Source organism: Ahaetulla prasina, chromosome 2 (assembly GCF_028640845.1).
Source record: "Ahaetulla prasina isolate Xishuangbanna chromosome 2, ASM2864084v1, whole genome shotgun sequence".
Taxonomy (NCBI): domain Eukaryota; kingdom Metazoa; phylum Chordata; class Lepidosauria; order Squamata; family Colubridae; genus Ahaetulla; species Ahaetulla prasina.
The window spans coordinates 146,752,616-146,766,601 of NC_080540.1; the positions used below are offsets into that span (position 1 = coordinate 146,752,616).

The window sequence follows — 13,986 nt, forward strand, 5'->3', positions numbered from 1 at the left end:
TCTTAGAACTCCCTCCCACACCTTCTCAGAAGAGAATGGTGAGTGTCAGATAAAACCTTGTAAATGAAGGCGGGATGTACGTAAATTTTGAATCTCTCTGCTCTGAGAGCTGAAGAGAATTTGGACTACTATGCATACCATTCGGATTGCCTCCGCATAGTGAAATCCCTCCCTGCAAATTCAGGGCCAGGACCTCATGTACCCTATGCAATTATCTAAAGGTACACTGGTACGTTCCCAGCAGAGGGTTTGAACCCCATAAAAAGATCTATGGTGGTGATATAAAGACAAATCTGGAACGTATGCAGGTAGTCCTCGACTTACAACAGTTCATTTGGTGGCCGTTCGAAGTTACAATGGCACCAAAAAAGTGACTTATGGCTGTTTTTCACACTTAACAACTATTGCAGCATCCAGATGGTCATGTGATCGGAATTCAGATGCTTGGCAATTGACTCACATTTATGACGGTTGCAATGTCCTGGGGTCTGTCTTCCTCTTAGCTGATGATCCACCTCAGTGCTTATTCAGGAGAATGACACCTATAAACCTCTTAGATTTTTCGGGAAGTCTCCTTTCTCCCTTCCTTGCAACTATGATCAATATTTTGGGAAGCAGATGCCTTCTGCTCCAACAAGACCTGAACCAGATTTTTTACTGTGTGTGTCGAAATCTCTGAAGTGCTGGGAGAAGACTGAAGAGGATCTTTTTTTGTTTCTTTTTTTTTTTAATTTAGAAAATCATTACAGGGATGAATATCGGTGAGGACTGTACATTTGTTTTAATAGCTGAAAACATTTACACTGTTAACTGTAGAAATAGCTGGGTCATCAAACATTTTTCTCGTTTCCTTCAAATCGTTTTAATACCATTACTTCAGACTCAAGGAGGAGCTGAAGTTCACATTAAAACAAAAAACAAAAAGAAAAATACCCTCCCACCTCCCAGAAAAAAACAAAAAACTCACACTGAGGGAAAGAATCTATTTATATATGTAATTAAAAAGTGGTGCCTTGAAAAACAAAACAAAAAGTGAAGTAACATACAGCAGGTGGGGTTCTACCACAAAGTCCTTGGATGTGAGGGGAATTCAGATATCAAATAAAGCCAGAAAGCAAGAGGCAAGAAGTGGAAGAAAGGGGCTGAACTGAGTTTGCACGATGGCCTATCCCTGTCTATTTCAACCAGAACTCCAGCTTTTTAGCAGCAAGAGATCCTGCAACTAAACTCTGGACTCTTTGAAAGCCTCAACGTTCCTGTAAAGAGATGCCATCGATGTGGGTGTTGTGTATCCATGAGGTGTGTGGATTCACACACATATGCAAACACACGCAATTGCCTCCACTACACAAACTATCAAGTTATCAGTGCTGTGTACGTGCTTTGAACCTGTTCTTTCCAGAACTAAGAGCTAATCTACCCCAAAGGAAGGGACGTTCTGTTTGCTGCAACTTTTTCCAGTTCATTGTCTATTAAACTAATACAATTTAAATTAGTTACATTCCAGGTGCCTGGATCCCTGCCTTTCTACACCAAGAAAAAGAGTGCAAAAATTCAGGCTGGCTCGGTCTGCTTATGAAGTCTCTGCCCTTTCGTCAGACCGAGCTAAGGGAAATTGTCCTTCACTTTGTGAACAAGTACAGTACCAGGGAAGGAACTGTTATTTCCCCTCTGCTCAGCCACACAACAGACTCTGTAATCCACAGGCTGGAAAATATGCTCAGTTCTTAGACTCAAAAGCATAATTGGAGCACTTACAAGGAGAACAGGCAAACAGCAAAACAGAAATAAGATACAGAGAAAAAACTTCTGAGACCTCTGTACTTTCCAAATGCTTTTGTTGCTTGCTTTTCTGTTATGGCTGGGCTCTGTTTTCACTGTGAAAGGACAGCCCCTAAACCTGCTTCAGACAAAATGCCAACCCAGGTTATTATCCTTCCCCATGGACTTTCCAGAGGCTTCAAGATCCACCTCTGGGATCGTTCTCTTTGCCTTGACTTTCAACAGGATTTGTGCCCGCCCTTGACTTAGGAACAGCATGGGGTAGACTGAACGATGGCACGTGGGCTAGTGAGGCATGGCTGTTATTCTCATACTCTGGGAGGCTATGGGGTAGGTCACCATGGGAGTAGTGGCATGGCTCATAGTAATGCCCCCCAGAGGCTGAGCCATCGACACAGCCACTGGCGCTACCGATACAGCTACGGGGGCCATGGATACAGGGGGAGCCATCCCCTGGGCAATGGTCTGAGCCAAAGCTGCTGACAGCGGGGTGATTTCAGGGTTCATAGGAGGGGCTGCGTTGCTCGGGGGTGCTGCCTGCGCTCCAGCGGGGGCTACCAAATCCTGCTGGGAGACGGGACGTGGCTGCAGGGCTTGGCTGCTCAGAGTCGTGTGAGTTTGGGCAATGCTGTGGTTATAGTTGGTCACAGTGCCCACGGTCGGAGCCAGAGTCTGCTCGGTGGCTGTAGCCGGGGAGCTGAGAGTCATCACTTTGGCTTGGTTACGGAATTGGGCGTTCTGTTCCAAAAGGACCTCGTTGGTGGCCAGGAGGTTGTTGACCTGCTTTTTGAGGTCCTCTACCCGTTTGCGGAGCATGATGTTTTCTTCTTCCAGGAGACGATATTCCACCGTGCGCGGACTAGTGAAGTTGTACTCATACGTTTCAAAGTGGAGCCCGTCCACTCGCCTCCTTTTGAGCACAGGGTCGTGGTCATCATAGCATCGGTCAGAGTCATACATTGGGTCATAGGGGTCATAGCGACGCACAGGGGTGGTGATACCCTGTTCCCGGGTAGTCAGGCCCCGGGCGTCGTATTCATAATCCCGCTGCAAGTGCTGGAATTTGCACTTGGCCCCACGTTGGCAATCCCCCTTGAGAAAATCTCGGCAGATGGGAACCTCTTCCTTGCTGTTGGGGAGGTCAGCCGGGGACAGGCCAAGTCCAGCGGCCACTTTCTGGCGGAGGCGCGGGGGAAGCTCCCCGGTCTTTTTGTAGCAGTCTTCGTCCTCTTTGGTGCCGTGGATAAAGCGGCAATTGATGCGGACGCACTCCTTGTTCTGAAAGTCGTGGCAGAAGATAAACTCGTTCTTGCTGACCCCCAAGTTGGTCACCTCGTTGATGTCCGGGTGGCGGAAACGGCAACGTTTGCCCCGCTTGCAGACGTTGCGCAGGAAGTCTCGGCAGATGTCGTCGGCATTGGCGTTTGCCTCATCACTACCGCTACCGTTATAGGTGTCCCGGTCAGGCATCTTCTTGTCACGGTTGCGTCCTTCACTCAAGCAGCTGTGCAGGAGTCCAAATAAGGGATGAAAGGGGAAAGAGGCCATGAACGGATCTCATATTTTTATTTATTTGTAGTTAAATATATACATTGCATTAACCCACCTTTTAAAAATGTCAGATAAATGATCAACTGGGGGATTGCAATATTTGTACCGTACAGTTTACAAACAACTATAGAAATATTTGTTATAGCTATAGGAAGAAAAAAAGAAAAAAATTAAATATCATTCCTATCCGTTTTCTATATAGAAAATAGGACATAGATTTCACAATATTTAAGAAAAAAGAAGCTGGAGGATAAGTGCATATCCAAAGCACACCTGCCGATACCTGTATTCTGGTCTAGCTTTTCCAAAATGACCCTCTCCTTTTTTTAAGCTTTCCTCCAATAGAACCTTCCTTTTTTCCATTTTGCACATATGACAATTAATATCTAAAATGCCAGCAGAAACTGCAAATGAACTAGCTTCAGCTGCATGCACACTAGCCTCGCACTAACTGAATTTTGCCTCACAAAATGCAACCTGGTATCAACTTATAATTTTCACCAAGTCAAATACCTCACTAATCACAATCCACCCTCAGTAAGACGATGGTATACATCTTTACACTGGAATAATATAACTACACCGTAATTTTCCTGAATGACTCAACTAAAGTGGCTAGGTTTCACCCAAATAGCAATATACGAATGAAATAAAGAATAGAGGGGAATAGGTCTTTCTCCTGCTGAGTGGACATCGTTCATCCCTACAGATGTTATTCAAACTGAAGTAGCTTCAAGCATTATTAGTAAAGTGAACACACTCCCACTGGACAGCTTTAAGCACAGATGGATTCTAGGGAATTGTGGGGAGCTTTCAGCGTTGCAGCTCTTGACAACTGCTGCCGCCACCATTCATAATTCCCAGCTTAAGATATGAAGCAGCATAAGATGAGTGGCACTTCATCTGAAAGCAGGCTAAGCACTCCACTAACATTTGGAAAAGACTGCAAGAAAGACTTCTTGCAAGGAGGGGGCATTGGAGGTTGAGCCTGACTTGAGGCTCTGCAGGTTAGAAGGACTGGGTTAGAATCCTGCCAGAGGTTCCACATACATTCTATTGGTGAGCCATGGACCTATCTGGCTCCCCTTTCCATCTCTATCCTGTTCCAAATGTCACAACAGATTAAGTTCAGAACCGGCAACCATGAATACACTTAAATTTTACACTCAGTTGGATCAGCTCAGCGGTGAAATCCGGCCGGATCTATCCGGCTTGCACGAACTAGTAGCAGCGGTGGCAGGAGCAGTGGTGAAGTCCTATCAGTTCGCACTGGTTCAGGCGAACCAGTAGTGATAAAAGCTACTGGTTCGGCGAACCGATTGTAAAAAAAAGCTACCAGTTGATTGAACTGGTACTTCCAACAATCAGCACAGCTGTTCCGTCGCTGTTCTACTTACCTTCCCAAGCCTTTTTCTGAGCACAGCATGTTTGGTGCGTACTGTGCATTGGCATGCACACAGCGTGCATTTGGTATGCACTGCACATGCATGTGCAGTGTGCGTTTGGCACGCACTGCACATGTGTGCATGTGCAGTGTGTGTTTGGCGTGCACCACGCATGCGCAGGCAACAAACCAATGGCAAACGGGGGAGGATTTCATCACTGAGCGGGAGGCTCCGCCCACCTGCCAGGACATCATTACGTCCCTTTTTTATCCTCTGCACATGCACAGAAGACTGTGTATGCGCAGAAGAGGTGCACGCTTTCCCAAACCAATAGCGAAGGTAAGTGGATTTCACCGCTAGATCACCCGCATACAGCAAATTCTGGATGCAACCAACCAAAATTTAGTTCACCTCCAAAGAATGGTCATCTCCAAATCATGGTCTGCTACTTCTGAAGCTGTCAAAATAATTGACTTAATTTACATCATTCACATAGTTGCGTAATTGAACTTATTCCATTACTTGCATTAACATATTGCATTAACTTTTGCAAATGGCATCAATTTATCATTGGCACAGCATCATTTGTAAATGTAACTTCATATAAATGACATAATTACCTCAATTACATACATAAATTATGCAAATTACTTTTCATATATTCAGATCTAAAGACCTATTCCCTCCAACCGGTATCTGAAATCAAAGCTGTACTAAATCAATGCCGTAAAAAGCAAAAAGAATTTGAGTGCTTGTTCTATCATCCATCATTAAGATCACAATACCACTGTTTATATGAAGCTGTAGGAAGGGGAAAGAGGTGTCTGCTCAAATGGCACAATTTCAAACAGTGAAAATAGATACAAATCCCTACATATGGAGGAGCATTTTGTTTTTTTGAATTATCATACTGTTCCCAGTTTCAAACTGTTTGGAAAAAATTGTGTGAGGAAATTCCCATACGCAGTCCAGAAATCAAATTACAAATACGACACGATTGTAAATTGAATTTAAGGCCCCTCCATTAAACTAAAAACATCTAATATTTCATTAGCAACAGATACTTATGTCTAATTGGAATTTTACCTTTGTGATATAAATTTTTCAAAGGCATTCCAGAATGGCCCCAAGACCTAAAAGCAAGAAAGGCAAAAAAAGCAAGATGTGAAAATCCTTCTAGACACACTTAATGTTGTGCTTGTGCCTATGTAACTATGTGTGAGAGAAAGATCAACACTTTCTTACACAATCCCAGTCTCAATGTTCCAAATTGTTCCAGGGGCTTCTCAGCTTCCAATTTGACAGAGAATACCTGAAAATCTGCTACTGAGACTTCAAGTATTGCAGAGAACAGAATGTTTTCATTTTCTTGAAGTGCTTAATATATGGCTTGTTGCATCCCACTTGTTCTTAACTAATCTCACACAAACTGAAAAGGATTGTGCTTCTCCTTCTTTGTGCTCAGTTTTCCTTCTATGGCTTATACAGCGGAAAGCAAAGCGTCACTGAGCAAGCCTATCAATTGCATTTTGATCTAGAAATTTTAGGAAACTTTTGAGAAATCCCTTAACATCTAAACATAACATCTAAAAGCACCAACCTATTTTATGATGCCGCCGTTGTATGCTTTTTATAATATCAAAATACCGCTGTTAGAGTTTTGACAGCCTAATGAAAGCAACCGTGTCCCATACACATCTTGCGAGGGCAAGGAGCAGAAAGCCGAGGTATACAACCCCATCACGTTTATATTTGTGAAAGGAGTCCAGTGCTGATGACAGGACATACACCGAAGTCTTGCATATTCCTTAAAAACGAAGCTCTTTGCTTTCAGGGGTGAAGGCGATGCAGGGTTCTGACTCCCTAGTTTCTTGCTGAGCTTTCTCGCTCATTCTCCAATTATCTTGTACAGGATCTTGAATACAGAACTCCCAGGCTCAAGAAGGAAAACCTTGAAGAATTAAAAACAAATTCCCCGAGAGGGAAAGGCCGAGGCAGAGCTCGGCTGGCTTTGGGGAAGGGGACCACAAGAAGGGAAGCTGGGGGTCCCTGTCAGAGGCCCCGGGAAGGAGCTCGGCAGGACGGGCTCCTGAGCCTCTCAGAGGACGCGCCTTTCATTTCTAGTGGGAAATGGGGGCCGCTGGAGCCCCACGAGGGAGACGATCTTCCTCCCCCCGCCCGCCCCCACCACACACACACTTCCACCTCCACCCACTCACCCTCACTCCGACCTCTTTTGCTCCAAACAAAGCGCAACCCCTTCCGGTCACAGTCTTTCCTCCCCTCTTGCCGCTGCCGCCGGAAGTACTCTATGCTTCGTTCTCCAGCCCGGCCGTCGACCGAAGTTCCCGGCTGTCAAGGTTGCCATAGCGACGAGTTTCTCTTCCTCCGCTTCCGCCCTGTTACTTGAGGCGAATTTGACCAGGCCTCCTCGGCCTCCGTTACCGACTCCGGACTTTTTCGTGGCGGGAAACTCTACGCGTAAAGCTCCGGCGGCGGATACTGTTCCCTGCTGCTGGCGCTCGGTTACAATCTTTTAAGGGAAAGTAATTCTTGCTACTCTCGCTTTTTGTCAGCAACCAAATCCAACGACGGGCGACAGCGTCGTTATTGCGATGTGTGATCATCATGGTCGCGGAAGGAAGAGCCCGTGGGGGGGGGATGGGGAACGCGGGAAAAAGACGAACGTCCAGTATTCCTAGGAGCTTTTATAAAAGCCTATCTGGGGCAGCCATCGTTGTCTATAAAAAGCATCAGTAGAGCTTTACTAACTCGAACTTGGGAGATCACCCCCAAAAGCAAGTACTCCCCGTAGCAGTTTGTGGTTTTTATTTATGAACCAATTTTTAACAAAGCTAAAAATTTATCAATTATTTTTGGAAAGGAAGATAGTGACTTCCAGGCATTTATACTAGTTTATAGCAGTGGAAATCAGTTTTCCATGTGATGACCCTTCACAGAAAATTTGTTACATTCCTGAGCATTAGTAAATTTACAACGCTCTTTCCAAACCCCACCACTGAATAATTATGAAATTGGCATGCTTTGATAACTCAAAACTGGCACAATTTTCTATTGAATGGTTCTTACCTTCTAAAGTGGAAGTTTGCAATAAATGATTTAGAAGCATTTTGGAAATCACTAAGCTTTCTAAAACCATTTTATAGCCATACATTCTTTCTCAAATGACATAGGCTTTGAAATCATTCATATGCATAATTGTGCAACAGATCAAACTTTTAAGGAAATCTCAGTGTAACATCCAAGTAGGCTTAGGTCAATTATACTGCATTTGGCTTCGGGTCACTTATCCAGTCTTTGTTTTCTAGCGCTAAGTTACCATCATTCCTTTACAGTGGATATTACAGTACTTCCACAGAGAGATCAGAAATCAGAACCAATTACTATAATAAAACAATTTGTTTTTAATACATGCACTGTGTGTGTAGGTATCTATCTTTTATGACTGCAAGCCACATGGTTATCTTTTAAAATAGGCAGCCAATAAATTTTATAAATATTATACCTAATAAGAATAATCAGGCAACTGAAACAAGCAATAAAACACACTCTTCAAGTTTTCTAGTCATATCACTTTTGAATAGCAAATAAATGCAATTTATCTGTTCTGCAATAATCATAAACTCATTTGATCTTAGAAAAAAATATGGGATAGATTTCATGGGTTCCAGAATAATCTAAGAGAAGTGTGCTTCCTCTACTTTAGGTATAGTATAAAATACCCCCCAGGAACTTGTAGAGCTGAAAGTTCTGACTTTTTTAAATGAAGAAATGGTGTTGGTTAGATTCTAAGCAGAATGCCTTTCCTTCAAAACCATCTTTTAAAAATCTGAATACCATAAGACTGTTATCTTACTCTATTATACAATTATCACAACTCAAAACCATCAGCTGCATTACAGAATGGTTTACCAAACTGAGAAATGAAATTAAAAAACCATAAATGAATTTTCCCAAAGTGAAACTGAAATCACCTAGACACATTTGTGTCACCATAATTTCAAAATCTTTTTACTGAAAAATCATAAGAAAAAAACATGTAGAATTCCCCCAAAAAGGGGTTTTTATTTGATACAGTTGCTACATCAAGCCACCAAGGACAAGATCAGTCCAGAATAGTAAAGCTCAGGGATGCCATCCTCGAAGGATCACTGCTCCCAGGCTTGAAGATGGAATCTCCTGAAGATAGGGCAAGCAGTCTTCTAGCAGCAGCAAAGAGAAGGCATTATCTGGAAGTCGGCTTCCCAAGGCTCCACCCTTCCACGCTGTTTGCAGCTTCAGTAGCACTGTGAATGATGTCTACTTGGACCTCTGCCTCATCTTTCTCCTTTTGCGCTTCAGCCTAGAAAAAATAATATTAACTGAAAATCCTAAAGTAATATTATTTTAAGAGTTTAAATTAAGACTTGGGGCATTTCTGTTAAACACAAGATGCTTGCAAAAATAGAACTTTGAAGACAATGTATAGGATGAGGAAATTGGGATATAGAACTTACTCATATTTCTAGATCAATTTCTGATGAGCAGGTTAAGACGGAACATTTCAGGAGACATCAAATAGAAATTCCAATAACTATTATTGGACTATTTAGTTTAATAATTCTATTTTTCTTCAAATAGATACTTCCACAGCGTACAAAAAAAAGCAAATCCATTTTAAATTTTCTGATCAACATATACAGGTTTGATGATTACGGATTCAGTTTTCGTGGCAGCATTACTTAAGTAATTTCCCAGAAATTCTCAGATGGTCCAGCCAATCCAAATCAGCCAATGTCAGCCAGCTGAGGCAGTCACTGTCTTTATATTATTTACATAAACACCAGGCAATATAAAAATTGTCTCATAGCAATTGTTATTTTTACCTATCCAAGAAACTTATGTTCCTATTCAATATTTAAAGTGGTAAAAAAACCAAACTAATCCTAACCCCTTAAAGCCTTCCACCTATAGAAATATAATAAACATTGTATGAAGTATACTTGGGCACATTCTGCTTCTTTAGGCTATCAAGTCTTAAAACCCCTGAATTTATGAAACAAAGATGTCCATTTGCTGGCCCCTGAAATGTTCAGTCTTAAACTTTTAACCTGTACAGACATATTGAAGAATATTCATTTAAAACAGCACAGTAACAAGAAACTGGATGTAATAGGCACTACAGACACTAACTAGTTTTGAAGTAACCCTTTTTTCTTGAATGTTGCTTTTAGCAGTCCCTACACTCTTAAACCATTGCTTACTGTTACCAATTCAAGAATAGACCTTGCAATTCTATTTATATTTCTGCTATCAATTGACAAAAGTTTTCACATTTGGATGCACAATAGTAAGAATCTCTGATTCAAGGTAGTCAGTTGCAATCCCAGGTACAAGAATATGAATTTGCATGAAAACAGGCTCATAGTTCAAGTCACCTAGTTTCTAAGTTCAACCATGAGCTTTGACAAATTACCACTTAATTTTAAACAAGCCACAAATAAAAAAGGTCTTATTAGAGATTAAAAGAACATCTAATAGTTTTTTTAGAGCAAGCAAACACAATAAAGTAAAAACATATGCTCACATACCTGCGCATTCGCTTCTTTCGCCACTAAAAATTGTGGGAAGAAAAAAAAATCAATTAGAATTTCTGATTACAGCAACTAAATAAAACATTGTTACACATTTAAAATTATATTTTGCAAAATTTCACCAAGGTGTAAATTGAAAATAGAAATGGGCAAAAAGCTGCAAAGCTGAAAAAGTTCAGCATGAAAATGAATTCCGCATTTAAATCAATACGGTGTATGTAGAATATTACCTACTACATTTAGGTTCAGTATCTACAAAACCTCGAGCGCTGCGTGCTACTGCAGAGCAAGAGTTACTTATACATAATAGCCATTCAGAAGTTAGTGATCAGTTAATATATGGCTTCATCAGAAGTGAGGCCCACAGAGTTCAACAGGGCTATATTATCAAAAGATACGATGGGAAGGTATTGAAACTAAAAACTGAATTTCTCCATTTAAATGAAAGCTTTTTCAGACGAGTTCCCATGTTTCAAGTATTATTTAGACGGTTTAAAAAAGCCTCCCATGCTTTACTGTCATTCCTCCGTGCTACATACGACATGCTCCCTTTTTAAAAAATACTTTAATCGAGGCCTCAACCCTGAGTTTAGTATAGAGGCTCAAAACAGCTTTATTCCGCCAAAGCCATTCCACCAGTCTTTTCAGTTTGTTTCAAACCGTCCCTCCGTCACCTACCATGAAGGCCCTCGCTTACTTCTTGGCCACCCATCGAAAGGAGCGTTGAAGCAAACGAACTCAAATCCGACCTACATTTTCCGGCTCGAGACACAACTTACCTTAGCTCTCATAGTGGGGCGAGGCCCCTGGGGTCACTCCCTAGAAATAGACGGCCAGGCTACGGATGGATGGCAACGGATGGACAAGACCGCGCCAACTACAACCAGGCGCCTCACAAACAAAATGGCGCCGTCGGCAAACAGCAGAAAGGCATAGGAAGGCCGTCACTTGCTATTTATAGTTTGCTTTGTGAGCGGGCGGGGCGAGTTAAGTACGTTCCTGCCGCGTTGCAAGATGGGAAATGTAGTTCGCATCCATAAAGGCACTTGCGTTTTTTTTCTGCATTTCCCGGTTAGGTCTGTATCGTTTTCCGCCATTTTGAATTTAAAGTAACTTTTACTCGAATTCTTGTCTAAATAGTAAGACGTGATAGCCAAGCACAATTCATTCAAGGGGAAACAGTTTATGATTAAAAGTGAACAAATAGAGCAGAATGAACTTTTCTTCCAGCAATGAATTGCTATGTATCCAGCACAATCTGCCCCTACTTATGTACAGAAGGTACTTCCTGAAATACTTCATCAATTTAAATATCTGCTTAATCTTATAAATCATTACTGCCCTGCACAATAATAAACCATGATTTTTTTAAAAATTTGCAACCCTTGCATTTTGCAAATTATTGTATTTAACTAAAGAGAGGGTTAGGGTCAGTAGCAGAGTTGTTAATGCTTGGAATAAACTACCTGACTCTGTGGTCTCTTCCCAAAATCCCCAAAGCTTCAACCAAAAACTATCTACTATTGACCTCACCCCATTCCTAAGAGGTCTGTAAGGGGCGTACATAAAAGCACCAGCGTGCCTACCGTTCCTGTCCTAATGTTCCCTTCGATTGTATACAATTTCATATAGTTATTACATACTCATACTTACATATATGCTTATATATTGTATAGTTATTACATGCTTATGCTTATATATACTGTGTGACAAAAATAAAAAAAGGGTTATTTACTAAATTAATATATGGTCTCATTTCATTACTCTTGGTGGATTAGTAAACCCCATAAGATCCTCAGACCTAAAACCTACTAATTTAATATTTACTGTCTTGAAAGAAAGACAGCTAAGAAAGCTGAGTACCTAAGAACAGATAAGGTTGTTATTTTTATACAGAAGAATTGCACATACGGTTCATGAGAAGATCGGGAGGTATCAAAACTGTTTAAGCCTTGATAAATATTACGTTCCAAAAAAATTCTTCACATACTAAACACTAAAGCTAAACTCTACACATTCACAGTAGCATCTTATAGACCGACTAATAACAGAATTGGAAGGGCTTTTGGAGGTCTTCTAGTTCAATCCTCTGCTGAAGCAGGAGACCCTATCTTTCCAGACAAGTGGACAGTCTCTTCTTAAAAGTGATGGAGGAGCAGCAGCACCCACAACTTCTGAAGGAAAGTCCTTCCACTGATTGTCCTCACTGTTAGGAATTTTCTTAGTTTTAGGTTGCTTCTTTCCTTGATTAGTTTCCATCTATTGTTTCTTGTCCTGCCTTCTTATGCTTTGGAAAATAACTGGGAGAATAAGAAGGCCATGACTAAGAAGATCTCTCCTATTACTACCCCCCCCCCCTTTTTTTAATGAGAAAACTATTTAAGAGACACAGGCTTCTAATGTATAAAAAAACCAAAACAATACCTCAACAATGGTATTGGCTAACGGAGCTTGCGTTCAAGTAAACAGAGCCCTAAGGTAGCCAGTAATATGGCAGATATCATTATGATCATCTCATCATCCACATCAGGGGTCTCCAACCTTGGCAACTTTAAGCCTGGAGGACTTCAGCTCCCAGAATTCCCCTAAAGCTGGCTGGGGCATTCTGGGAGTTGAAGTCCACCAGGCTTAAAGTTGCCAAGATTGGAGACCCCTGATCCACAAAGCTCAGTGGGTTATTTTTTCTCCCACAGATCTAGTAGGTTGACAAGGTACAGAGTGCTGTAGGAATGTTGCTTGCACTGTCTGTTTCAGATATTTGATACAATATTGTGTTTCAAGATCCAGGCCTTAATAGGGCCATACTCCTCATTCTAGCCAAGCCAAGAGCCTCAATACAATCTAGTGCTGAGCTAGAGGGAAGCTTGTAGGCAGCTTCAATGCAGGTGGCAGCTATTAACTGACCTTGCTATCCTGAATGTATTTTGGTATTTGTACCCTGCTTTTTCTGACTTTCTCCTCAACACAATTGGTTGGGCTGAATGAGGGATCCAATAACCTACTTAACTCCATAGAAACTTGCCCAACCATGGTGATTTGCCCACTAAAGTTATGACAAAGGTATAGACTCAGAACCACATTCACATCCCTAGTTTCATTTTGCAAAATTTCTCAGCTTGAATGAGTTCCTTATCCACAGAACTTCTGAATACTGTAAATACAATAGTTGGCAGCTTATTCACTAAAGCATCTCTGCACTCTTACTCAAATTGAATTGCTCCTTACTTTTATAAGTGGTTAATTACATTGAATTAGCTCGATTTTGGGGAGAGGTTCACAGATCACATTAAAACAAATAATAACCCATGCAGGGGCTGGGTTCGCGTAGGAAAGCATGATTTGTTTTGTTTATGGTTCAGGGTGCAAATGAAACTTGCATCTTTCAAATTACATCACAAGTCATGGTTCAACTTGGAATCAGAATTCAAATATCGAACATATAATGCAGTATCAAATACTGCATTAGACTCAGGGTCTGAGTTTAAATTGCTACTCACCTACAAAGCTTACTGGGAAAATGGGTTCACATGCTATATTATGGCTTAAAGTGGCAGAGTTAACAGAATCTTTTGAAACCCAAAGCACAATGGGAATCCAGTCAATAACTAGATCAGTTATATCACAGGTTGATTGCAAAGATGAATCAGGGGGCGGAAATATTAGTTTGTGAAAAG

The 13,986-nt window shown here is 41.4% G+C and overlaps 1 protein-coding gene across 2 annotated transcripts; it reads right to left on the reverse strand.

Moving 5' to 3' along the window:
• Nucleotides 1–724: 724 nt before the first annotated feature.
• On the reverse strand, nt 725–11,255 carry ZC3H10 (zinc finger CCCH-type containing 10). Of its 2 annotated transcripts, XM_058166917.1 has the most exons (5): nt 11,092–11,255; nt 10,310–10,332; nt 6,938–9,081; nt 5,805–5,851; nt 725–3,286 (listed from the first exon to the last, which is right to left on the reverse strand). In XM_058166917.1, the coding sequence occupies exon 5, from the start codon at nt 3,250–3,252 to the stop codon at nt 2,068–2,070; it is 1,185 nt and encodes a 394-aa protein (XP_058022900.1). In that variant the 5' UTR covers nt 3,253–3,286; nt 5,805–5,851; nt 6,938–9,081; nt 10,310–10,332; nt 11,092–11,255; the 3' UTR covers nt 725–2,067. The 2 variants fall into 2 exon arrangements, with proteins under 2 accessions (XP_058022900.1, XP_058022901.1); XM_058166918.1 differs by lacking the exons at nt 6,938–9,081; nt 10,310–10,332; nt 11,092–11,255 and adding an exon at nt 6,319–6,900.
• Nucleotides 11,256–13,986: the final 2,731 nt, after the last annotated feature.

Bases quoted from the DNA above. Each gene is read 5' to 3' on its own strand.
- ZC3H10 (XM_058166917.1), bottom strand. From the start codon at position 3,252: ATGCCTGACCGGGACACCTATAACGGTAGCGGTAGTGATGAGGCAAAC.